At 46.5% G+C, this 27,273-nt stretch overlaps 1 protein-coding gene across 5 annotated transcripts in view; it reads left to right on the top strand.

The window, feature by feature from the left end:
* The window catches only part of UBA6 (ubiquitin like modifier activating enzyme 6), a 134,111-nt gene that overhangs the window by 90,743 nt on the left and 16,095 nt on the right, over positions 1 to 27,273 (top strand). For all 5 annotated transcript variants that reach the window (XM_053260682.1, XM_053260685.1, XM_053260681.1 and 2 more), the window contains 5 exons: positions 6,359 to 6,487; positions 8,435 to 8,486; positions 8,587 to 8,650; positions 10,625 to 10,694; positions 24,682 to 24,753. In XM_053260682.1, the coding sequence (XP_053116657.1) occupies positions 6,359 to 6,487; positions 8,435 to 8,486; positions 8,587 to 8,650; positions 10,625 to 10,694; positions 24,682 to 24,753 (387 nt within the window). The remainder of the gene's footprint in view (positions 1 to 6,358; positions 6,488 to 8,434; positions 8,487 to 8,586; positions 8,651 to 10,624; positions 10,695 to 24,681; positions 24,754 to 27,273) is intronic.

Below are 27,273 nucleotides of genomic sequence, written 5' to 3' on the forward strand. Positions count from 1 at the left end.
GTTGTGAAGTCTCAGGATCTTGAATGTGTTCCACAGTGTATTGTTTTTTATGCAGGCCTCTACAATATGGGTTTGGGTCCCGTGCGGTACTACGGGAAGTGTCTGTCGGAAATCTCCTCCAAGTAAAAAAAGCTTACCACCCATGGGTTTGTTGTTCTCCATGATTTCCTTCATCAGTTTGTCTACTGTTGTTATTGCTTGAGTGGGTGCCATCGTTGACTCATCCCAAATGATTATTCTGGCTTTTTTGATGTTGTTTGCATCTTGGGAATTGAGGCGCATGTTAGACACGGAGTTTTCCAGTATTGGTACTGGCAGTTTGAATTGTGAGTGATATGTTCTGCCTCCTTGTAGAAGGTTGGCTGCTATCCCTGTGGAGGCTACAGGGAGCGCGAGTTCATTCTGGCCACGAATTGTGTTGAGGATGGTTTTGTATAAGTATGTCTTTCCACTGCCTCCTGGTCCATCCAAAAAAAAGCAGCGGTGTTCAAGCTCATTGTTTTGGCTAGCTGTTAAAATTTCTTCCATGGCTGCTCTTTGGTCATCATTGAAGGTTGTTGACATATGTTTTGCTGTTTGGTTTTCATAGGCTTGGTCGTATGTTTCTGTAAGGTGCTCGGTATTATGCTTGTTGTATATCAGGCCGTAGTCTGTGCATCTCTTTCCATGGAGTGTTAAAATTTTTCCAATTTCTTGCAGGGCGAGGTCACGGCAGACTGTGCATTCTTTATTGTGTTGTAGATGTTTATGGGCATAATCCTCGATGAGGTAGTCTTCATATTTTGTAAATAGCTCCTGCATGTTTTGGAGGGATGCAAAGACACAGATGTAGGCGAAGAGTTCTCTGATTTGCGTGGGCATGTTGTACTGTGCTGCGTCTTCAAGTGTGCTGTCCCACACTGTTTCATCGTTTATGAGTCCTCTTGCTTTTGCTGCTTCTTGGAAAGTTGGGTATTCTTTTCCATCCACGCTTCTGAGGTTTCCATAGGATGTTGCTCCTGACACATGCAGCAGTAGGAGGCGTAGGCAGTAGCGCTCCTGGTCTGTTTGTAAATTTGCAGAATACATTCTGCCAATCATTTTTTCTGCCCCACGCTGTCTAATTTTCCATGTGCTGTTTGCTTTGTCAAAGACATAATATACTGGGATGTCTGTGTATAATATGTGTCTTGCCTTCTCATCTTGCTGGTTTAATTTGAACCATGCTGTCAGTTGTGTTTCATGGCTTGCTGCTCTGTCGGTTGCTGCGCCAATGTCTTCTGGGTTGAAAATTACTGCTTGTTCGTCTGGGAGATGCACTGGCAGTCTTTGTACTGTATGGGATTGGTAATGCATCTCGAATCCATTTAGTCGCCATGCTGCCTCTGGCGCGCTGACATACCTTGCATCCATGTAGGTTGTGATCTCATCATGGTTCAAAGTGTCTGGTTCTAGGATTTCCACTTTTGCGCAATCATGGCTTTTGTATACATATTTGAATAAGTATTTGACACTTCTGACTGATGCGCAGACTTCGACATTGATGTGGCAGTTATACCTTAGGGCCAGAAATGGATTATAGGGCACAACCCATCTGTTATCTATTGGTTTTCCTCTCTGTGTTTTGCTGTTTCCAGAGTTTCTTCTTCTGTATTTGGGGTATCCGTTGATGTTTGCAATAGTCTGGTCTTGGTACTCTTTTGGGAATTCTTTTGTACATTTTTCATTCGACATACATGGTGAATGTCGATTGTGAGTACCACATGGACTGTGGATCATATGCTTTGTTACTATTGGATGCAGACGTGGTGTTGTTTCGATGTTCGGGATTTCTGCAGATACTATGTTATCGATGGATGTTTCAGTCTTTGGCTTATAGTGTTCAGTTAGGATGAGCAATATGTGGGCATGTGGCAAGCCTCTTTTTTGGAACTCTATGACATATACAATGGCTGTTGGTGGGCCAAATATATGGTTTTTGCAGATGTCATCAATTAGGGATCTAAGTTTCAGGTGAAAGACTCTTGCCACTATATCTGGTCTTGCTGCAGCATTTTGGCCCTGTTCTAGGTTGTCTTCTATTTCATTCCACTTTGGGTTGCATGTCATTGTAATGAAGAGGTCTGGTTTTCCGTATTTTCTGACAATAGCCATGGCATCCTGATAGTTCTGTAGCATATTTCTGGGGCTACCTGCAAATGAGGACGGCAAAATAAATGTCTTTCCTGGGAGTTGGCCTGTTGTATTGGCTGTTTCGTTTAAGTGGTCCATCAATCCTGAGTATTTTTCAACTCGCAATTTTGGTTGATTGTGTCGGACGAAATTGAGTCTATTGGCCTCTGTTTTTACATATGCATCAACCATGTATTGCTGCGTTAGGCGGCCTGCATTTAGGAAGGCGTTAAAGTTGTCTCTGATGGATAAACGGTGGCCATAGTACTGCATCTGGGTGACTCGTACTCTCAGTGAACATGGTTGCTTTGATAAATTCTTTAAGGCTTGTGGCCTCAGTTGTAAAGGTATGTCTATCCCCCAGCTTTGTTCTCCATTGGGGAATAGTAATGGGTATACCATGGGTTCTAGGTTGGGATCGAGGACACTTATTCTTTGTGTAATGTTATGGTCTGGGTTGCCTGCTCTAGGTTTACAGTGAATTAGTAGGTCTCTTTCCAGTGGTGGCTCTCCGTCATTGTTTTTGAATATAAATGCGACCTCATTATGCTGGGGTGCATTGTAACGTCTTTGGTCATTTTCTCGGTCTTGGACTATGGTCATGGTTACTTCCCTAAGTGCTTCGCCTGTCTGTTCTGCGTCCTCTTGGCACTCTGTTTCTACTTGGTGTAGCATCTTGCAAGCCTCAGCAAAGGGATTGTTTTTTGAAAAATGTGTACTTAGAGCTTGCATAAGTTGTGGGTTGATTTTTGTGTTGGATTTATTATGTAATCTTCTTTCTTCGGCCTCTGTGGGGTCTAAGATGTATAGTTGTGCATATTGTCTGTCTTGGCCCTGCTGTGGGTGCAGTGTGCCTGCTCGGTGGCAAATTGTGCCGTGTATTCGGAAGCAGTACGGCCCGTGGCCTGGTGGTGGCACTATGTTTGCTCCCATGGAGGCAAATGCTAGTGCACTGTTTATAGATCGGACATTCTCCATGAAGTTCTTGCTGTTTTCATGTTGTCCCGTCATCAGGTGCTGGATGAGCGGGTCGGTTTTAATAGGGGCAAGGGTCACTTTTCCCTTTGAGCAGCACTGTGTGAATTTCCGGTCTGTGGGTCTTTCTCCTTTGAAATGTTTTGCATTGCAGAATTCACATCTCTGGTCTAAATGTCCACATGTGTGTGGTTGGATGTTGTCTTCCTGGATGTTTGCTGTGTTGTTTATTGGTTTTGTTGTGTTTATTGCTGCACATATCAGTTGTTGTTGTTGTTGTTTATGTTGGCTTGGGGTTTTTATTTCTTTCCTCTGTTTTTTTTTTCTGTCTGCGTCTTGTTTGCGTTGTAATTGTTGCTCCTCTGGAGTCTGGCTTGCTCTCTTTTCTCTTCGTCTTTGAACATTTCTTTGATGTTCTTTTTTTTCTCCTCCATGGTTTTATGTGCTCTTCTTTGTTTCTCTCCTGAGTTTTTTTAATTTTTCAGCTGTTCTTGGTGTTCTGCTGTCTCCCTCTCTCTTTGTTGTGTGTCTATGATTTCATGTTTCCGTCTTTTGGGTTTGGGTTCTTGGTCCTCTCTCTGTGTTATGTCAGTGTTTGTGTTCTGCTCTAAATTTGGACATGTGTGTGTGGCAATGTTGTTTTTAGTTTTTATTGTTATGTCATTTGGAGATGTTGTGTGTTGGGGTGCACTGTCCTGTTCCCCTTTTTTCAGGTTTGTTTTTTGACGTTCTAATTGTTGCTCTGCAGCAGTCTTTTGCCTTTTTCTTGCTCTTTCTGCTTCTGCGTATTGCTTTTGCTTTAGTTCTCGTTCCTCTGGACTCTGCTCTTCTCTTCTTTCTCTGCGTCTTGCCTTGGCTCTGTCCTTTCTTTTTTGAATCTCCTCATTTGATCTTGTTGCGCATTTTTGTTTTTCTCTTGTGGCCTTATTTTTTCTATGCTGCATCTGCTGCGCTATTATTTCTTCCTCTATTGTTTGGTTGGCTCTGGTTTGTTTTGGTTCTTGTGGTTTGACATGTTTGTCCTGTTTCTGGTTTTTGTTGGCCATATTTGTTATTTTTTGCTGGATTTTGTGTATTTTATATTTGGCTTATGTGTAAATTTTCTTTCTGGGTTCTGTAATGCTTCTGCAAGATGTTTTGTTTGTTTGTTTGTTTGTTTTATTTGCTACTTCCTTGGCTGCTGCTTTAGGCTGTTTTTTTTTTTTAGTGTGGTTTTCCCTTCAGAGTTTTTTCTTGGTGTACTCAGCACAGCAGTGTCAATTTCTTTCTGTTTGGTTTTGGGGTTTTTTTTGTTTTTTTATATATATATAATTGTTTACTTTGTTAGTGGCTTGCCGGTAGACAGAGTCAGTCAGGATGTTGGGGGTGGTCTGTATATGCTATCTCTCGCCTCACCTGAGTGTGTCAAGACTGCCTTTTTCTCAGTCTTGGCAGCTTTGAGGTATTTGGGTGGAGTAGGGCTATTTGCAAGAGTTTGCAGCTCTTTCTCTTCTCTCCGCTATGTTGCTCGTCTGCTGTGTGCTTATAGCACTGTAGGAGTGATCTGTTGGCGACCGTTACTCTGACAGTCTGTGGGTGCGCGTGTAAATAACGGGTCCCCCCCCTCCCTGGCTGTGGGTGGGGGACTGGCTTTGATTGGTTTGTTTTTATTGGGGGGGGGGATGTGGGGACCGCCAGTGGCCGCTGCTCTATTTAGTGTATATCTTTTGCGTTGTGTTGTATGTGTGTAGGGTATTGTGCTTTGTGTCACTATTTTTTTTTATTTGGTTTATTGGGGTTGTGGTGTAGTGCTTGATGTAACTTTATTTATTTATTTTTTGGTTCCCGGAGCTGTTCGTGAATAGGAAGTGAGGAGCTTGTGAAAAGAGTTCCTCTCTATGAGTTGCTGCTGCCCAGTCTGTTGCAATGGGCGTGAATGACGCAATAGGCGTCCTTCGTGTCCATACCGGCAGTCTGGGCAGAGGCTTACCACAGGGAGGAGCTCTATCTGTAAGCTCTTCCCTTCTTCTTGGAGGTTGTCTGTTTGTTTGCTCGATGCAGTGGGTAAGTTGGGTTTCGGCAGCTGGTTGGGCGGGAGGGCGATAGGCGGGGGCGATGCAGTTTGCAAGGGGTTTTTGATCCTTAACTTGTGGGGGGGGGGAAGCGGGGGAGTTGATTTTCGGCACCTTGGAGCATGGGTGTGTGAGGACTATTCCTCTGGTGCATCTTGTTTTGTTTAGCGCGGCAGGTCTCATTGGCGGCTTCGCCGCCCTCTCGCCCGGCTTCCCCGCTCTCCTTCTGTTAATTGGCCGCCTTGCCCGTCCTCCTTTTTGTTTTGTTCGGCTTCCCCGTCCTTATTTTTGGTTTTTCCCCGTCGCCATTGCTCCTGGCGTATTTGGGGCGCCTGCCTCTGGCCGTCTCGGTGTTGCCCGGCTTTCCCGTCCTACTTATTGTTTATGCCCCGCCGCCATTGCTCCAGGCATTTACGGGGCTGCCGTCTCTGGCCGTTTGGCGTTGTTTCGGCCGTGCTGTTAGTGGCCGAGGCGGCGGCAGAGCTCCCCTCCACAGAACACCAGGCTTGGTGCTCCCCTCCGCCGCTCACCCGGCTTCTTCTGGGCGGCCGTTTTTTGGGCGTCCAAGATGTCCGCTGGGTGCTGGCGGTCGTGTCTCCCTTGCCCTGTTCTGGGCCTGCGCTTTGCGCAGGCGCAGAACAGGGCAGGGAGGCACGAACACACGCTTGGTGCCCGTCCACGGACGGACACCAAGCGTTTTATTAGAGAGGATGGGGTTTCGTGACCTGCAACTAAGTTAAAGCAGGAACTGAATTGTGACTTTGGTGGTGATTAGTTACTGTAAGGAATAATTGAGAATTTGCTCTAACATCAGCTACTGAGTTCTTCATTTTGTCTTTAATGTGTAAAATGCTACATGTAAAATATAGAAAATAAGTGTGCATTTTCTCATGGATGTATTGTACAGGTCCAAGCTTTGTGAAGTTGGAATTGGTTACAGCTCTAGGCCAGGGATTCTCAATGTTGGGTCCCCAGATGTTATTGGACTTCAACTCCCATAATCCCCAGCCCCAGTGGCCTTTGGTTGGGGATTATAGGAGTTAAAGTCCAGTAACATCTGGGGACCCAACGTTGAGAATCCCTGCTCTAGGCCACATACACGATGGCGGTAAACATGTGTTTGCCACCACATGAGGTGATATGGCACTAAGTTTGATCACTTCGGGTTTTTTGTTTCGTAGAGAATAAAGTCTGGAGAGAGTTTAGAAGGTTCTTTCCAAGTGATTAAGTGCCTCAGTAGAAGACCAAAAAGCTGGCCCCAGTGTGTTGAATTGGCAAGATTAAAATTTGAGAAATACTTTAATCATAAGGTGAGTATATGAGATCTATTTAATTCTGATAGTTGACAGGTGTTTGTTTTTTAAGTATGGCTATGTGTTGTTAAAAACCTCTTTCTTCTAATTCTATATGAGTATCAGAATAAGAAGGCCATTCTCTTTAGGATATCTTGAGAAACCAACATTTCTGAAATGGTCTTTTGTTTAAAATCTTTCTATGCTGCTTAAAAACAACACCAAAAGTGTTTTCAAAGTAGTGCACAATGATTAAAATAGTTATGATACCAATTAAAGCAGATTATCAAAGTACAGAATTGCATTTGCCCCAGCTCTTTATGCAATAGAGGGGGAAAGTGTGTGTGAGACAGCTCCAGAAAACCATAAAAAACGGGAGGAAAGGAAAACTGAATAATTATTCAAAGGTGCTGAATAATTCATACAGTATTAACTTTATTCTGAAAGGCCTGACACATTTTGAGTTTATGCTCTTCTTCAGAGGCAACATTATAAAAGCATATAACATGTATGAATAATCATGATCGTATTGCTTGTCTAAAAAATTGATAAAACTTCTAAAAATAAATCATTACTAAATTAAAAAACCCTACATTACTGACATTATTTTTATAAGAAGTTGCCCCCTCAATATTTTTTAGACTAGCAATAGATCATGTGATCAACTTCATCACAGTTCTTAGAAAGCATGTCAAATCGTGGCTTTTTACCCAGGCTTTTATATGATTGTCTCCACTGGTGCTTCTTGCATTTTGTACTGTTTTTATGCTCGTGTTTTAATTTAATTTTTAAAAAATCAGATTTGTTTTTATAATTTTAGCACAATATTTTAATGTGTCTTTTTTATAATATTGTTTTTAAATTTTATTGTGAGCCGCCTTGGGATTTTCTTAATAAAAGGCGGTGTATAAATTTAACAATAAATACAATGTGCAGATTGTTTAATGCTTTATATGTGGGTGTTTTGTGATTTTGTATAATCATGTACGTTTTAGTCATACATGTTATATGCTTGTAAACGGGTCAGCCACCAGTACCTCGAGGCTTTCTCCTTTTCTCCTCTGCCGGTTGCTGCCAGGGATAAGCCAGGCCTCATAACTCCTGGCCCTGGTTCTCTCCTTAAGCGGGCCTGTCACTTTACAGGACCCGCTTTATGGAGAGCATCTCCCTTTAGCCTTGGAAGGGATGGGGTCATTGGGCTCTGCTACTCCTTGAGCTCTACACTGCACGGTCTCTTGCCTTCCCCCTTCTGCTGACCCATTGTCATTGTTCAGCTTTATATAGTCTCTGACAGTCCCGGCACTTCTTGCGAGATCTCGGGTCCAACTGAAGTCTCTCCTCGCGATCTCGTGTTTTGAGGCACAGGGGCACGGTGTTGCTGCTGAGGTAGGTCCACGGCAGCACCAGGTCCACGGCAGTCCCCCGTCATAGTCTGTGCTCTCTGTCAGCCCATCCCTGGGTACCATTGGGGCGATTCCCCAACAATGCTTTTACTGTTGCCTCTGAAGAGGAGCACATACTTAAAATGTGTCAGGCCTTACAGAATAAAGTTTACAGTGTGTTGGATTATTCAGCACCTTTTGGGTTTTCCTTCCCTCCTTTTTTCGTGGCCTTTTGATGAAGAAGAACCTTGACTTGTCTATGAAAAGATAAGAAAGAGTGTTTCCTAAAGATTGAGAAAGAATGCCATTGCTTTTGCTGGGAGTAAATAAATTTCTTGAGGTATATTTTCATTATTTCTACTCTTAGATATTGAGTTCATAATGATTCCTTGAAGGGAGGAATTTTTCAGTAAGAATTCTGTAGTTGTGTGTATTAATAGTAAACGAGGATGTCTTTTCTCTTTTTGTTGAAATAAGCTTGATCTTTAGAGCAGTATAATGAATTCCAAGGTTTTGTTAATGTGATCAGATCACTGATGGGTCATTAACTGATTCTAATTAGAACATTTCTTTCCTGTTGTAGGCCCTCCAATTACTTCATTCATTTCCCCTTGACACACGATTAAAAGATGGCAGTAAGTACAGTAAAGTTTTAAACTGGTTTTGATGTGATTGATGCATTGTATTTCACTTGATTGCTTTTAAGATTCAATTTATTTTCTTTTAAACTCTCAGGTTTATTTTGGCAGTCACCAAAGAGGCCACCTTGTCCAATACAATTTGATTTCAGTGACCCTTTGTAAGTAAATGTGCCTCCTTGAACTTTGTTTTTGAAATGGGAGTTGGCAGGGAGGAACTTTAGTGATAGTTTGTGGGATTCTTGTCAAGCTTCCAGGGCTAGAACTGGAAACCTTCTGCTATGTATGCTGTCTGCTCTCTATGAATCACCAGGATTGTGGGCTGGAGCATCTTGTTGGGCAGTTAAATATTCAGGCTTTGGATTCAGGCCGGCTATTGGTCCTTGTAGACTGGAATAGCTATAAAAATCATCCTTTCTGACTGGAACTCCTGATTCAGTGACCTCCTGGTTCAGTTTGTGTTTGATTTGCTCTTGGTCAGTGGCTTGTGTTTTGGCTCTGCTCTGACTGCAGCTTACATTCTTATAGACCCAGTACAGTGTTTGTGTTCTTATATAGGGGTGGTGTCATGAAATTTAATCGCTTTAAAACAATATGGGTTTTAGAATGAGCTTTGACTCATGACTATGTAAAATAGTATGTACATTCAGAGCTTGCTTTTTAAAAAAAGAACTATGATCTCCTCGTATGTGATTCAGAATTATGTGCTATAGTTACATTAAACATATTGTAGGCATTTAATGGGAACTGCCTCATGTATGTCTGTGTATGTGCTTGCTGGGTCCACCCCATCTCACTACACACACACACACACAATTTTTCTTATTGGCTAAACTTGAAAATAACATAGGGCCCTATGTAAGTACAGGATTTGGGGGATTTACCACAATGAGCTCTTGCTATGAAAGTTGCTCAAACAGGCAAAAAAACCATGGACACCCTTATGAAAAGTCATGTGTGAGTCTGGATCATACCTACTGAATTCTAAGCCAGACTCACTGAGAGCACAAATTCTGGATCAGCAACTTTTGAGCAAGATTAATGGCATATAGTGTGAATTTCCACCACTCCAATGCTCGCTCACCCATTCACTCACACCCACCCACCCACCTTCTATACTCTGCTCAGCTTTACTGTGCTTCTGTCATTGCTTCATTTGAAAGGAAGGAGATGCAGAAGGCCTGCATCTTCACTCTGCTATGCTAACTCCAAATCTGGTTACATTCTTTAATAAGGTTCTCTGCCTCTCTTATGCCTGCAACCTTGGAGAAGCCGCTTCCTGTCTGTGTAGCCAGTACTGAGCGAGATGGACCAAGGGTCTGACTCCCTATGTTCTTGTGACTTTGCTGTTTTTCTTTCTTTCTTTCTAATTTCACTTTTTCTTTGCTCTGTTCCACACATTCATCAACTGCCAGCTTCCTCTACTTGTTTTATTCTGCTTCTCTCTTTTGTGACTTCTGCCAGACTCCTCTCTGTACCTTGAGTAGCATCCTTCTTTGTCTGTCAGGCCTCCTCATTATGTAGCTTCATCCTCCCTACTCTTCTTAGTTTAAACTTTTTTTAAAAAGTTTATATCCTGCTCTTCCTCCAAGGAGCCTAGAGTGCTGTACATGGTTATGTTTATCCTCACAACAACCTTGTGAGGTAGGTTAGGCTGAGAGATACGTGACTGGCCCCGAGTCACCCAGTGAGTTCAATGGCTGAATGGGGATTTGAACTCGGGTCTCCCAGGTCCTAGTCCAACACTCTAACCATTACATCACACTGGCTCTGTTCATCTTACTTAGATGGATAAGCCCTGTGGGCCAGATCCACACACTTCTCTATTCTGTACAACATCTAGCATTATGTAATGTCTAAATATTCATTCATAGTCAGAATCTGAAGATATTTATGTGTTAATTTTTTCTAGGTGGGTCTAGTTTGAATCTCTTCTTCTAAAAATAAACAAACATATACATTCAGATATGGGTTTACTCAAAGGCAGAGTGCTTGAGCTTGTTCCCTGCTTCTCTAGCTCCTCTCTCATAAGAGTACTTGTGCAGGTTTTCTCTCCGAGCAAAATTGTTGGCCAAGTTTGTAATATACATGGTTGCAGAGTACCCCCACTTCTATATAGTTCTCTGTTCTTACAGGCACTACAGCTTTGTATTGAGTACAGCAAAACTCTTTGCAGTAGTTTATTGCATTCCTGTCACAGAAAAGGTAAGTCTCCATTTTGAAGGTTAAAGCATTTCTGTTAATTTTTCAAAATTATCCACCCAGAGACGTGAGTTTGGGGTGGTGTACAAGTATATTTACTAAATAAATTAAAATATTTTGAAAAATCAAGCATATTTGTGATTGGTAGGCGAATATTGATACTAGCCTTTAGCATGATGATGAAGTATTTGCTCTACTACTGATAGCAAATGAGTTTTCTTTTCAAGTATTTACACTAAGCATAGAAATGTTTGAATTCACGTGTGAGTCTAATATTCCTTCACTGTTTATGTTCAGAGCCATTCTCCATGATGTGATGGTTTCTCTTGCTTATAACATCTTTCTGCAAATGAGTCGTAGTACTGTAAACCAGTGAATCTGGATCGAGATCCATAAGAGTGGGTTCTGCGCCTGTGCAGAGACCATGCGGTAGCCCTGCCGAAGCTTGTCCGAGGTGCCCCCATGCCCCCGCGTGCTATTTAAGGGCGGGCAGGACATCCAGTCCTCAGTTCTCCTCCGACCGCCTTTGCGTTTAGACCTTCGGTTTGCCGCTAGTCGGGAAGTTCCTCATAGCTTTTTCATGAGTTTTTTCATGATTCCTTACAGTTTTTTGACTTGGATTGGCTGACGAACTACTCTCCTGTTTGACCGGACTGACTGACGTACCTCTCTCCTTCGACTGACTTTGGAACGGCTTACGGACTACTCCGGAATTTGACTCAGACTGCCTGACTACCCCTTCGTCTTTTTGGTCATGGCTGAAGAAAAGAAATCCTTTAAGAGGTGCGAGAGCCGTAAGGCTAAACTCCCCTCTAAGGATTTGCACGATTTGTGCCTTCTCTGCTTGGGCACACAACATAATGTTGCCACATGTAAGATCTGCTTATCGTTCTCAAAGCAGACTCGGAAGAACAGAGCACTCCGCCTTCACGCGGCAATCTACGACGATATGCTAAGCCCCTCGACACCAGGCATGCCGAGCCCATCGGTTTAGAGGTCTAAGACTCCCCCAAGACCTTCCTCGACCCCGCCATCGACTTCAACTGAGCGTAAATCGAAGTCGAAACAGCATTCAAGTTCAAGTCCAGAACATTCTGCGAGAGGCGCCTCAGGAAAGCCTGGGAAATGAGCCTCGACATCGACCGCGACCTCTTTGGCATTGGATAAAATCGGCTCTCTGAGAAACCTCGAGAATCAGTCGTCAACATCAACCATAGTTCCTTCAACATCCAGCTCAACATCGACAAAAAAGTCTCCCTTGCCACCGATGCCCACGGTTTAACACACTCCAAAACGTCGAGAATCTAACAGTGTTTCGACCTCGACGGCAATGCCAAAGCAACTACCACCTAATGCTTCTACGTCAACACCCAAAGAGAGGGCTCATTCATCAACATCGATACCGAAGTTGACTCCATGCCATACATCTGGGAGCAGTTCTTCAACGTCGACTCCCTCGAAATGACTCAACCCGGATCCCGCTTCGACGCTGGGTGAGAAATGGCAGAAAATTATTGACCTGATGGTGCAACGCACTCCTTCCCCGTCGGAAATACGGCTGGTCTCTCCTGCTGTGCTACCGGCCACTACGGATACCACTCCTTCGGAATCGTGCAACGCGCCACCGTGCCTACCCTTGACATCGACTGCTACAATGCCGAGGGCCCATTCTCTCTCGCCGGCCCCGACTCCGGTTTCGTCGTCCCCACCGCCAACGCTGATGGTGCATGGTCCTCGTCTTCCAACGTTACACACACTCTCCATCTCCAGACAAGTTTCCCCTCGGTGTCATCCACCTCCTCCATCCTTCGACATCGAGGACGACGATAACATTGATGCTACTTCGGCAGTTGTTGCAGGTGAAACAGATGTACTCCTCAAGCTGCTCGACTCACATTCCAGCACTCCATCGACGTCAATGTTTTTGGGCTTTCTCCCGTCTGAGACTGGGCTCCAGGTGGCTCCCTCATCCCTCGTCCACCCATCTCCTGCGTTATCAGTTGCCCACTTGCAGAGTCCACTCGCATGGCATACCTGTAATTTTGCCCACGAGGCACCAGCTCGTCAGCCAGGCTCTTCTCCACCATTGACAGTGTGTGTTAGTGAACCAAACAGGGCATGGAGGCCGGTGCCTCAACTTCCATCTACACCATTGCCTATTGCACCACGTCCACTTTGGGTCACTGTTGCTACCCAGACTCTCTCTACATCCTTGCAATATCATACGACCCAGACTCATTCTACCATGACGTGTGGTGACTGCTGCAACTGAGACCCAAACTGTAGTTCCTCTTTTGCCATCAGCTTCCCTCTCTGACCATTACGGTTCATCTGACTTTGAGTCTGACCGAGAGGAAGAGGAAGAAATCGTTGTGGAACCACCGGCTGATGTCGCCCCTACTACCTACGTGTCACCTAACGAAGAACTCAAGGCGTACCATAAACCTGTCAGGGCTATGGCTGCTGCACTAGGTTTGGAACTCCATTCTGAATTGACAACCATAGACTATCCAGTTTATAATTTCATGTTAAAAACACAAACAACAGTGCCAGTGGCTCTGCTGATGCTCCCGCTTATCACAAGAGCAGCCAAGTGCGCTTGGGAGGCTCTCCACACTTCCACCCCCACATCTAAGTGTTTAGAGAGCCTGTACCATGTCCAGGACAAAGACAATGCATACCTTCTTAAACATCCTGCACCTAACAGCCTGGTAATTGACTGCGCTTCCACCTCCAAGGCTGGAAAACGCTACACAGTGCCACCCGACAAAGAGAGTTGAAAGCTGGACCTTTTAGGAAGAAAGATATATTCGACCTCATGCCTTTCAGCCAAGGTAGCCAACTACTCTGCTTGTACAGTGAAGTACAGCCATAGCATCTGGGAAGACCTGCTAGCAGACCTAGACACATTGCCACCAGAAGACTTTCGGAAGAGGTTCACCAAAACTCTTGAAGGGTCCGGCGACCTCACCAGACAACTGCTTAGTATTGCCAAGCATTTAGCTGAGAGCGATGGTTCCCGCGCAATGACTGCAGCCATCACCTTGCGTAGACACGCATGGTTATGCTCTACAACCAGACATGCGTGAGAAGATAGAGGCCTTAGCTTTTGATGGAACTGGCCTATTTAGTGAGGCAACAGACTCAATGATGGAGCAGTTGAAAAAGTCGAAATTTACAGAGAAGACTTTCACAAATCAGCCTTCCACATCCTCTTCATACCATCAAAAGTACCGCTCTGCTTTTCAGAGACAGCGGCCTCCATCCAGACGTCAGGAATGTCGGGATTATCGGAAACCCTACTCCACTTATCAGAGGAGACCATATCAGAATAAGTCAAAGTCGGGGCAACCTCAACGCAAGTCCACCGACTCGCAAAAACGTCCCTGAAATATTCGTCCGATCACCAACACCATCCTTCCCCCCATTCCCGCCTACGGGGGCTCCACTACCATCTCTGCTGCCTCATTCCATCAGGCTGGCCAGCCATGCCCCCTCATGGCACCACATAACATCAGACCGTTAGGTCCTGAAAATCATATCAACAGGATACGTCATCGAATTCAAGACAGTGCGATGGTTCATGGGAATGAGACTGATCCCTCCGACAGAAGCCCTACAACAAGAGGTGAAAGAACTGTTAGAGAAGGGGGCGATAGCCCCGGTGTCGTGGGTGGACAGGCAGCGTGGCTTTTACTCCCGCTACTTTCAAGTCCCAAAGCGGGATGGGGGGGCTTCGCCCCATCATGGACCTCCGACATTTAAACAAGTTTGTGAACGTCAGGAAATTTTGAATGATGGCGTTGCAACAAATTCTACCTCTTCTGCAAGGGGAAAAGTGGCTTGCGACGCTGGACTTGAAAGACGCCTAGTTTCACATCAGCATCGGACCTCATCACCGGAAATACCTACGATTTACCGTAGGAAATCAAGCCTACCAGTACAATGTATTGCCCTTGGGACTGTGCACTGCCCCGGGGATCTTTACAAAGTGCATGGCCCCAGTGATTGCCCATCTGAGAACTCTGGGAGTTACTGTATACCTATATCTGGACGATTGGCTCTTGACCTCAAAGAGCAAAAAAGAGTTACTTTCACACATCCGCTGTGTATTGGACCTTCTGGAAGATCTGGGCATTCAGGTGAATTGGATGAAATAACACCTGGATCCAGTCCCGGTGACCACTTACATAAGAGCTGTCTTGGATACAGAACACCAAAGAGCATACTTGCCAGAAGAACGTTTTCAATCCATTCGAGACCTAGTGGACCTCTGCCAATGCTCTCCAGTCCAAACAGTGCATACAATCCAGCACCTCTTGGGCCTCATGGCCTCCTGCAATGCGGTCATCTGTTTTGCGCGATTAAAAATGAGGAAGCTCCAGTTGTGGTTTTTGACAGTATTTCGACCACTCAAACACAGTCAAGGGAAGCTCCTGGATATCCCACCACGTATCCTGGACTCGCTTTCCTGGTGGAAACAGCGACAGAACCTCCTCGAAGGAATCTTCTTTCAAATCCAGATGCCGACGATATGGCTGACAACAGACGCCTCCCTTCAAGGCTGGGGCGCCCATTGCGGGCAACACCAGACTCAAGGCAGATGGACTCCACAACAGACCAAGTTACACATCAATTTCCTAGAGTTGCTGGCAGTGTTCCTTGCACTTCAAGCTTTTCTTCCACTCCTACGGGGCTCATCAGTCCAAATCAAACTGGACAACATGACAGCCCTAGCTTATATCAACCGCCAAGGTGGGACGGTGTCTCACAACCTTTGTGCCCTGGCAGTTCAGATATGGAATTGGTGCATTCGGCACCAGGTCTCACCTGCAGCAGTCCACATCAAGGGCCTGGCAGACAACCTCAGCCGAGTTTTTCCCCAGGACAAACACCACGAGTGGAATCTCAAACCAGAATATATCACCCCTTTCTTCAGTCGATGGATTCAACCGACAGTGGACCTTTTTGCTACCTCCTCGAATGCTAAATGTCCCCAGTTCTGTTCCAGGGCAGGACACGACCCCCTGTCCCTAGGAGATGTGTTCCAATTGGATTGGTCACAAGAAGTGCCATACATGTTTCCTTCACAGCCGTTGATAGCCAGGGTAGTAGCTCGCTTACTCTCAGACCCAATACCATGTCTCCTAGTAACCCCATGGTGGTCAAGGCAACCATGGTTTCCACAGGTACACAGACTGTCCCAGAACCAGCACCAACATCTTCCACAGGCAGTGGACCTCCTTTCCCAAGACAACGGTCAAGTCCTACACCCAGATGTTCACACATTCCACCTGACCATGTGGCGCATAAGATTTTGAAGGAAGTCCTTTTGAATCGTAGGAAAGCTTCCACGAGGTGCAATTATGCGGGTAAATGGATGCGCTTCAAGGCTTATGACAGAACTAGAGGTTTTCTACCCAAACATGCGTTGATCTGACGAGTTTTACTCTATCTTTCTTCGTTTAAAAGCACAAGGCCTTGCGAATGTTTCATTAAAGGTCCACCTAGCTGCACTTTCATCTCGCCACCCAGGCTCCGATGGGTCAACCCTCTTCTCGCACCCAGAGAGTAAGGCTTTTTTGAAAGGCCTGGCTAACATCTATCCTCCGGTCATACGTCCGGTGGAACCTTGGAGTCTATCGCTGGTTCTCTCCACGCTCACTGAGATTCCGTTCGAACCCATGGCAACGGCACCTCTACAGCTAGTTTCCTGAAAGACTGCATTCCTTGTCGCCATCACTACCGCGGGGCGTGTAAGTGAGCTTACAGCACTGAGAATCAATTCACCATATACCAAGTTTTACCAGGACAAAGTTCTTATACGTCTGGATCCATCTTTTCGACCCAAAATTGTGCAGTTTTCATCTAAACCAGGATATTGTCCTTCTTTCCTTCTTCAGGAATCCATCATCAGCACTGGAAAGATCTCTGCACTCACTCGATGTGCGCAGAGCTCTGTTGTACTATTTGGCTCATACAAAGGACTTTCGCACCACAGTAAGACTATTTGTTGCACATGCAGGTTCCACCAGGGGCACCTGCATTTCCCGCCAATGTCTGTCCAGATGGCTAGTGGAGCTCATATGCCTGGCATGCCAGATACAGAACAAAACTCTACCGGAAGCCATAAAAGCCCATTCAACCAGGGCACACGCTTCCTCGGCTGCACACCTTTCCGGAGTGACCTTCGCGGACATTTGCAAAGCAGCAACCTGGTCCTCCAAGGCCCCTTTTATTAAAGACTATGCCATAGACATACTCTCTGCGGCACAGGCTAATTTTGGGAGGAGTGTTTTGAAGCGGGTGTTACCCTAATTACTACTGCACCCCCCTCCTTGGGGAGCTTGCTAAACACCCACTCTTATGGATCTCGATCCAGATAAACAGGTTGCTCACCTGTAACTGATGATCTGGTAGAGATCCGTCGACATCCTTAAGACCCTCCTTGCCTACTCCTCTGCAGTAGTGTATTCCTCCTATTGGCATATGTTTTTAGTGTGCAGCCTGTCTCTGTGGTGTTACTCTACTTACTCTTCAATGTAAAAAAACCAAAACAACTCACGATCTATCCTGGATGATCGTCCTCCACGGCGGTCATCCAAGAACTGAGGACTGGATGTCCTGCCCGCCCATAAATAGCACACGTAGGGTGTGGTGGCGTGGTCAGGACACCTCGGCAAGCTTCGGCAGGGCTACCGCATGGTCTCTGCGCAGGCGCAGAACCCACTCTTATGGATGTCGACAGATCTCTACCAGATCATCAGTTACAGGTGAGCAACCTGTTTTTTCCCAGCCTTTTCCTTTATGTGGACCACTACATCGTTGTCAAAAGCTTTCGCAGACAACCACATAAACAAGCAGTTTTAAATATTTAATCATAGCCTACGCCTGATGGGAGTCAAATTTATATATCAGTTGTTATTAAAAACAGTAATTTCTAATAACTTATTATGCTCACTTACAAATATATAGCACTCCTCACAGCACGTCTGTCTGTCTGTCTGTCTGTCATATTTTTATGCTGCCTGATATGTACATCTCTAGTACAAAATTTAAAACACAATATAAGGCAGAGTAAAAACAGTTAAAGATTCACAGAATGCAGTAGAAACTTATCAAAAAACAAAAACAAATTAAACAGTTGAAAATTAATTTCAGTTAAAAGCCTAAGAAAACAGTTGCGTCTTGAAGGTCTTTTTACCTCCAGAAATGGGAGTAGCTGACATATCAGCCGAAGCTGATAAAAAGCACTCCTGGCCACTGTCTCAGCCTGAGAAACCAGAAACAGTTTGGGACCCAGGAGCACTTCCAAGCTACATATCCGATCATCATTGCCATCTCCCACACAGTATGAGGTGATGCCTTTCAGCATCTTTCTATATCGCTGCTGCCCGATATAGGTGTTTCCCACAGTCTGCAAAACATACCTGCGGGGATTCAAACCGGCAACCTCTTGCTCCCTAGGCAAGTTACTTCCCTGCTGCGCCATTAGGTGGCTAACTTCAGACCTTTTATGTTTCCCAAGGCTTTTTAAAGATCTGTTATCTTTTTGTCTGCTGTTCTTTCCTGCTTCCTTTTTGTATTTTCTTCACCATTTTATATCCTGATTTTTAATCTTTGTGGGGTATTCCTGAGAGCACTTACTTGTTGAAGGGTGGGATACAAATCCATATGTTGTCTGTGCCACAGGTTCCCAAAGTTGGGAACATCATCCCTGACTATGTTGGACTACAACTCCCCGTGGTTGAAGGCCATTGTGGATGGGGATGATGGGAGTTGTAGTCCCAACATCTGATGAGCCAAAGTTGGGAACCCTTGGCCTAGATTATATGAATGTACATCCTGTCCCTTTTCTATTTCAAATAAGCATATATCTTAAAATAAATGCAATTCTCCCTCAGAAGTGGGTTGTATCTGCAGGCAGTGTGGGTTGTCACAACCTCCTGCTCCAGACAGGGCCAATCAAGAGCTTTGCCTCCTATCAGGAGGGAGGGGCAATCCCCTCAGATTCCATTTCTTCACCCTTTCTTGCTCCAAGCAGTTGCTGTTTTCTATTGCTCCGATTTTACCTTGCCTTTCTCCTTGCCTATCCTGCTCCCTTCCCCCTTTGTCCTTCCTGTGCCCTTTTTAGTGCCAGTCAGGGGGAACCAGGGAGACAGGTGCAGTTTTAAGTTTTCTTCTTTAAAAAAAAAAATTCAGTTAATTATTTCCTCCACTGTGGCTACTAGCACACTCTTTCAAATGGCTATGGCTGCCCAACGCAGTGAGAGAGAAGTCTCCCTCTCTCTCGGAGGATTCTGTGGCACACTCGGAGTGCCAGGCCGAGTGGGTGGCGGCGACCTCTCCCGCACCCGCAGCTCGGTCCCACAAGGCGGCAAAGGCAAAGAAGGCCAAGAAAAAAGACAAGAAGTTGGGCGCCACCTGCACTAAGCCCCCCGGAGCAGTACTGACTGGTACAACTTTATCCAGGGGAGCCTTGCCTCAAGAGACGACGATGGTCGCGATTGCGGCCTTGCCGGGAGGGGATTCTTTGGCCCAGGCTCCCTCAGGGGGCAAGGCCACACGAGGCCAACTGCCCGCCAGGCGCTTCTGCTTTGCTGGGGTTTGGGCCGCTTCATTGGAGGAGGATGAGGAGGAGACTCCAGCGAGCTTCACTGCTCTACTTCGCCGCATTGTCACTTAGGAGCTGGGTAAGCTCCCCTGGCCTCCTGTTCCCGCCATTTTCATGGCCCCCTCCTCCCAGCCCGTGGTGGTGGCCATTTTGGGCTCTACTTCAGGGTCTAATGCAGGAATCATTGCTGCCCAGCCCTTGGGAAGCCAGCTCATGGGTTCAGGCCAGGTTACTCCCATTCTCTCCCCATGCTGCTCTCCTTTGCCATTGGACAATGCAGCAACTCTGCGGCCTCTGGACCTGGGTTCCAATGACTATGCCGACTCTTTGGAGTCAGTCAGGGAGGAGGGGGAGTTGTCCAGAGACGAGGGGGAACCTTCTGGAACCCCTCAGCCTCCTTATCGCCTATTTTCAAGTGCAGATTTTCCTGTCTTGTTGCATAAAGCCTGCAAGACCTTCAAGCTGGAAGGGGTGGTTCAGCTCCCCTCAGAGGTTTCCGAGGGAGACGCTGCGGTATTGCCCTTCCTCAGATCCCCTGAGGTCTCTGTGCCTTGCCCACAGCTCTTTTGGGATCTCATACAGTCTGAGTGGGGGAAACCCACAGAGAGTAAGGGGCCTCTTCCAGCTACTAGGCGTTTCTACATCTCTAGCAATGTGATTATGGATAAACTTAAAGTGCCACCTGAGGATGCAGAAGTGGTGGCTTTGGTGACGGGGGCTGTCCTTCCCAAGGATGGGGAAGACGCTTTGAAGAACATGGGTGATAAGAAGTGCGACATGCACTGCGCAGGTCTCACCAGGCCACAGCCCTTTCTATGCGCGCTTCCATGGTGAATTCATTATTTGCTAGGGCAACGACCCTTTGGGTCAAGGAATCTATCCAATTGGTTCCACCTGAATTGCCTGCCCTGTGCCAGGGACTCAACAAGCTGGGGAAAGCTGCCGCTTTTATGGCAGACGCTTACCTGGACACAGCCCAATTGTCTGCTAGGGCCCTGGCTTCTGATGTAACCGTCAGCCACCTTCTGTGGCTTAAAAATTGGAAGGTGGACCAGAAGTCCAGAAGCAATTTGGCTAACTCTGCTTTTAAAGGGGGCAAGTTGTTTGGGGAAGTGCTGGAGCCAATTTTGGTTGAAACCAAAGATAAGAAAAAGGCTATGCCCTCTTCAGCACAAAGGCAGGAATGTAAGTCCTTTCCCTCCACTTCCTCTGCCTCCAGGGGGTTTAAGTCCAATTTTCATCCCCACCATACCAGGCAGGACAGGTTTTCGTGGTCCAGACCGCAGCAGCCCCTTCGTGACAACGCCTCCCAGAGGCAATAGCATTCCGGCTCCAATTTCAAATCCGTCTCCAAGCGCAATACCTCCCAATGACTATCCTCCCCCTGTAGTGGGGGGCCGACTGCAGGCCTTTGCCCACACTTGGCTCCAACGTGCACGGACGTGTGGGTCATCTAGACTGTCTATCAGGGGTACTCCCTGGAACTAGCTCCTCAGCCCCCGGACCGCTTCCTCCCTTCTCCTCTGTCCCGCTAGCTGTCAAAGCATCAACTGATGCTGCAGGCCATACAACATCTGGTCAACATTCAGGCAATCGAACTGGTTCCCTTGGGGGAGCAGGGGCAGGGTATCTATTCCATTCTGTTCCTGGTCCCCAAGAAGAACAGCGAATGGAGGGCGATCCTGGACCTGAAGTTCATCAGCCAGTTCCTGTGAAGGAGGAGCTTCCATATGGAGATCCTCCGTTCCATCGTCAGGGCTCTCCAAGGGGGAGACTTTCTGGCCTCAGTGGATCTCAAGGAAGCGTACCTCCATGTTCTTATCCACCCCCAGGCCAAGTGTTTCCTTCAGTTTGTTTATCATCAGGACCACTTCCAATACCGGGCACTTCCCTTTGGTCTTTTGATTGCGCCATGCATGTTTACCAAGATCATGGTGGCACTCATGGTGCACTTGAGGACAAGGGGGGTTCACCTGTACCCCCAACTGGGCAATCTTTTGATCCATCCTCTTTGCTACAGAGGGGACAGGAGGATGTTCAGACGACCCTTTCTGTTCTGGAGGTGCATAATTTTATCATCAATCACCAGAAGAGTTCGCTTCTGCCCAAGATGGAAATTGTCCATCTGGGGGCTACCATAAACATGATCAGGGGCACCACGTCCCTTCCTCCTGACCGAAGGCATAAGTTGGCAGCCAGTTGCCGGTCACTGATGTCCTGGCCCAGAGCGGACATACTGTCCCTGAGTCAGTTTCAAGGGTTGATTATATCCACCATGGGCATAGTTCCTTGGGGACGGTTTCACTCTTGCCTCTTACAGTGGGCCTTACTGCCCCACCAGGAATGGATCCTCCAAAGGTCCAGACTGAAAATCACCTTCCCCACCAGGTCCAGCGGTCACTGACCTGGTGGACGTCCTGAGCCATCCAAAAGGGTATCGGTTTTCTCCCGGTGAATCGCATCCAAGTCACCACAGATGCCAGCCTCCAGGGTTGGGGGTTCACTGTCAGCACCTGGTGTCACAGGGGGTCTGGTCCAGTTCCAAACAGACAAATTCCATCAACTTGCTGGAGCTGAGGGTGATTCGTTTCGTCCTCAAGGAGTTCCTTCCTACCATTCGGAACCAGCAGGTGCTGGTGCAGACCGACAGTGCCACCGCCAAGGCGCATGTCAACAGACAGGGCAGGACAGGGTCCTGGTCCCTGATGTGGGAGGCACTGGCTCTTCTTTCCTGGACAGAGAAACATCTTCTCTTGCTGGAGGCCAACCACGTAAGCAGAGTCTCAAACACCATAGCGGATTGGCTAAGCCAGTGCCAGCAAGACCCCACGGAATGGTCTCTGGACCCCCTGGTGTTCCAACTGATAGTGTTAAGGTTCAGTCACCCAGTAATAGATCTGTTCGCCACTCCAGAGAACACCAAGGTGACCCGGTTCCTGTCCAGATCCTGTCCAGATCCTAGAGTCAAGGGGACGGATGCCCTGATGTCCCCCTGGCCTCACAGTCTGGGGTACACCTTTCCACCATTTGCCAAACTCCCAGACAGTTTGGCAAATCCTCCGATTGCGGGCAAAGGTGATACTGGTAGCACCATGCTGGGCATGCTGGCCCCACCGGCCCTGGTTTTTTGATCTAGTGGAGTTGTCCAGGGGACCTCCTCTGCCCCTAGGGTGTCACAGCCTTCTTCTCAGTCAGGGTTCAGTGTTCTATCCTGAGCTGGAGTGGCTCAAAATCTTCGCTTGGAGGTTGAACAGGAGTCTCTAGGAGCCCATGGGTAATCTACTGTAGTTCAGGCCACTATCCTAGACTCACGGCGTCCCTCCACGGTCAGAGTTTACCAGTCTACCTGGAGGGCCTTTTCATACTGGCACAGTCCTCAAGGGCTGTCTCCTCTCTTGGTGTCCATGGCACAGGTGCTGGGGTTCCTGCAGAATGGCTTGGACAAGGGCTTCCGACCAACACTACGTTGACAGGTCTTTGCCATTTCATCAGTCCTGCTGGTGCAAGGAGCCCCATCTCTAGCCTCGCACCCTCATGTCCAGAGATTCCTTAAGGGTGTGGCTATTCTGAAACCTCCCACGGTACACAGGTTTTCCAGCTGAGACCTGAACCTGGTTCTCCGGGCCCTCACTAAGCCTCCCTTTGAGCCCCTGAGGTTTATTTTCTTGCGGATACTTTAGTTTAAGGTTTTGTTTCTGGTCGCCATCACCTCCACCAGGAGGGTTTTGGACTTGGGGGCTCTGTCAGTGCAGAAAGAGTTGTGCCTAGTTTACCCTGACTGTGTTCTGTTGCGTACGGACCTTACCTATATCCCTACGGTCAATTTGGTTTTCCATAGAGCCCAAGAGTTAATGCTTCCCTCCTTCTATCCTAGCCCCTCTTCCCCTAAGGAAAAGGAGTTGCACACTCTGTATGTGCACAGAGCAATATGGATTTATTTGAAGCACACCAAGTCTTTCAGGGCTTCAGAGTCTTTCTTCGTCTCTTTCAGAGACTGCTCCTTGGGTAAGAAGGTGTCCACGTTCTCCCTAGCCTGCTGGCTTTGTTAGTATATAGCAGGCATCCCCAAACTGCGGCCCTCCAGATGTTGCTGAACTACAACTTCCAGCATACCCAGCCACAAAAAATTATGTCTAGGGATGCTGGGAGTTGTAGTTCAGCAACATCTGGAGGGCCGCAGTTTGGGGATGCCTGGTGTATAGAATTAGCTTACGCTGTGGCTGGTACCACCCCCCCCTCCCCGAGGGCATCACGGCTCATTCAACCAGGAGTGCGGCTTCTTCAGCCGCCCTTTCCACCTTGGCACCTCTGGTCAATATTTGTTGGGCTGGCACCTGGGCCTCATTGTCTAGCTTTGTGAGACACTATATAATACACGACTGGACCTCCGCTGACACGTCCTTTGGCCGGTGCGTCCTGCAGCACGTGGTCCCTACCTGAGACCCAGACTTCCAGACTCCCCCCCATTATTGGTAGCAGCTATGGTAAGTCCCAAACTTCCTGCGGATACAACCCTCTTCAGAGGGAAAATGAATTATTGGTACTTACCTGAATGGTCATTCTCCTCAGAAGTATGGGTTGTATCTGCCCCACCCACTTGTTTGTCTGGTCCTTCTATCCTACCTGTCCACTTCACTGTCTTCCATATATCCGTGTGTGTGTGTGTTGGGAGGTTTTCTTCTGGGGCGGACTGTTCTCCCTGGAGGGTGTTGAGTTAGTTTGTTAGAGTTTTTGTCTTGGGGTACCCTTTCGCCACATTCACCAGGAGGATATTCTTCCTCTGTTAATTAAGTAGTTTTTTATTTTAGTGCTTTAGAGCTGGCTACAGACTGGAATCTGAGGGGATTGCCCCTCCCTCCTGATAGGAGGCAAAGCTCTTGATTGATCCTATCTGGAGCAGGAGGTCGTGGTAACCCAAGCTTCCTAAGCTTCCTGCAGATACAACCCATACTTCTGAGGAGAATGACCATTCAGATAAGTTCCAACGATTCAATTTCATTTTGGTATATTCATCTCTAAAGTGTGACAGTGAGTGATAATAGATTTGCTTTAGTGTATCCATAATTACAATTTACTTGTGAGAATTATTTTAAATGATGAAATGTGTGCAAGGGGCTATACAAATGTGGAAACGTTCATGTGTTAGATAATATGTTATTGGTTGGTTTAATATCACTGTTTATGGAGATTAGAGCTCTCCTCATAATCATGAAGATTGCATGGTAAATAGGATTAAGTAATTTCAATGAAATATGTGAATTCTTTTCATTTTGTTTTTCACTTACTGATTTTGGTTTTTTTGGCTTAAAGTTAAGAGGTAATACAACTTTACCCACTTCATAATAACTTGTGATGCTGTTTTAAATAAAAACACAGGATATGTCAGAAGAAACCATTTTTAAGGTAATTTCCGGGGTGAAGATTCAAGAGTTCCGACCTTCTAACAAAGTAAGTTTTAATAACTGAATGATGTGCCTCTTCACTCTGCCTCTTTTTTTGATGAGCAGTGTCAGGACTCCACCTGGGGCCACTCCAGTTCCGGGATATGCTTTGTTTTGTTTTATACCAGTTAAATCACCACATTAATAATAACTAGCTGGGCCGGGCACAGAGCATCTGCGTCTCTAGTTTCTGCAGCCATTTTTTCTCCCCCATCTCTGCTTATCAGCCTGGCCGGCTGGCTGGCCAACCTCCTTGGCCCGCCAACCCAACACCTCCACTGGCTGGCTAGCCCGGCATCACCTGCCCACTCCTGCGTCTTCTCGCACACCCAGCTGCACTTCCTCCAGCTGCTGGCTGGCTGGCAGGCCTGCCGTGTCCTCTGGCCCGCTGCTTTCTCCTGCCGGCCTGCTGCACTTTCTCTCCAGCCAGCTGCTGGCCGTCATGACTGTTTTCTCCCCCATCGCTAATCCCGCGGCAGTTGCTCGCAAACTCTTGCGAGAGCTGCCACACATGGGATTAGCAATGGGTACGTTTAAGAGAATTATATATAAAGAAGATTATTAAGTTCTTACATCCTTGTGCTGCCACCATATGATAATGTTTGTTACCCTGTCTTTAGCCTGCATGGTTACGTAGCCTTACAAGCCTTGCAATAGGGGTATATGTTCAGTGTATAAAAGGAAACAAACCTTAAAGTGTAAAAACAAATAAGAACAAGTTTATTATTTACATAAGATGGAAGCAGAATATCTGCTAGGCTGGACACATAGACCTCATTACAATGCTGCTGTTTCAGCCGGCTGTTAAATACAACAGAGAGTTTTAGCCTTTTTTTAATATATAGCTTTTAGGTATACCAAATAACTTAGGATAAGTATATTTTACTTTGTTTGTGGAACTTGGTGTAATGACCCAGACTTCACGTCTATTTAACGTGGAGTTTTGCCCCTAGATATCTTTCTCTCATGAATCCCACTCAGGCTTTAAACTCCACACTCAGAGTACTGCTCTAGTTCACTACTGGCCTCTTACAGACTCCAAACAATAAACTACCAAGATTTCTCACAAAACCACCCTAAGTAAACATGCTTGTTCACTCTCACACAGGAGTCCTTGCTCTCAGCTCCTTCTTCTGTCCCAACCAGTCCCTATCCAACTCCTGTCACCACCTGTCATTATTTGAATCACTGCCTGGAACATTCTATACATGGTTTCCATGACAACCTCTGCTCTCTCACTCTCCAAAGCACTCTGCTTGTGTACCTCTCCTTACAAGCAGTGATTCTTTATTCTCTGTGTTATGCACTTTGGTCAAAGGTTCTGAAGCCTAGTTACTAGTTGCCAAATATTGTAGCAATTCTTATGAACTTGTATGAAATATTGTAGCAATTTGTATGAGAGCAGCTTTAGTTAGGAAGGCCGCTGTCTTCCATCCAACTAGAGTGTTCTTTTTAAAATGGATAGCCAGGGTAGAAATCCCTGAAATAAATATAGAAGTAATAATACTGACTTATCATGCAAAATGGTCATTGTTAAAAATATTCTATATACCACTTTTCAACAAAGACATTCACAAAGCAGTTACATAGCAATAAGGAGGATTATAAGGTAGTTTTAAAGATCATAACAAAACTAGCCGACCTGCACAGAGCATCTGTGTTCTCTTTGGGGCCAGCTGTTCTCCCCTCCCTCCCTCCCCACTCTCCCTCCCACCCTCCTGCCCCACTCTCTTGCCCGCCCTCACTCCTTCTCCTGCCCAACTCCACAGCTGAGTGTGCCACCTGGCCTCCGCAGCTAGGTGCGCCTCCGCGGCCCGGCCCACCACTTGCCTCTGTGGCCAGGCTGGGCCCGCTAACACCTCTGGCCTCCGTGACTGGGCCCGCCGCCATGGCGACCCATCCTCCTGGGTGCACCTCAGCCAATTAGGTGCCTCTGCCGCACAGCCAATCAGCTGGGCACTGGGACGCACATTCTAAGGTGCACCCAGGAGAATTAATAATATAGATAATATAAAGCACTTTGAATATTCTTAAGCATTATATAAAATGCAGATGGCCCTCGTTATACGTGGGGGTTCCATTCTTGCCTATGGGCGTGAGTATGGAAACCACAAATAGTGAAACTTTGAGTCAATGGGAATTGGGGAATTCCCCCCCCCCAAATGGGACCCCCCAAAAAATGGCAAATGGTAATTCCCACCCAAAAAAAACAACTGGGGGAAGGCAAAAAATCAAGGGGGACAGAAATAAGAAAAGGACAGCACCTTATTCTCCAGGCCTCCAGCAGTGCACCTCAAAATACCCAAAACAGTTGAATATTCACCTCAAAAATATATATTTTTAAAAGAGGCAACCAGAAATGACATTGAAAATCATTTCCGGATTATTTTGGGCTACTAAAAACCATGGATAGGTGAATTTCACCTATTGTTCTACCCACGGACAATGAAACTGGATCTCTAAGACCCAACTACGGATATGCAAAACTGCAGATATGGAGTCCGCAGAAAACAAGGACCACTGGTAT

The sequence above is a fragment of the Hemicordylus capensis genome, chromosome 6 (assembly GCF_027244095.1).
Source record: "Hemicordylus capensis ecotype Gifberg chromosome 6, rHemCap1.1.pri, whole genome shotgun sequence".
In the NCBI taxonomy this organism is placed as follows: Eukaryota; Metazoa; Chordata; class Lepidosauria; order Squamata; family Cordylidae; genus Hemicordylus; species Hemicordylus capensis.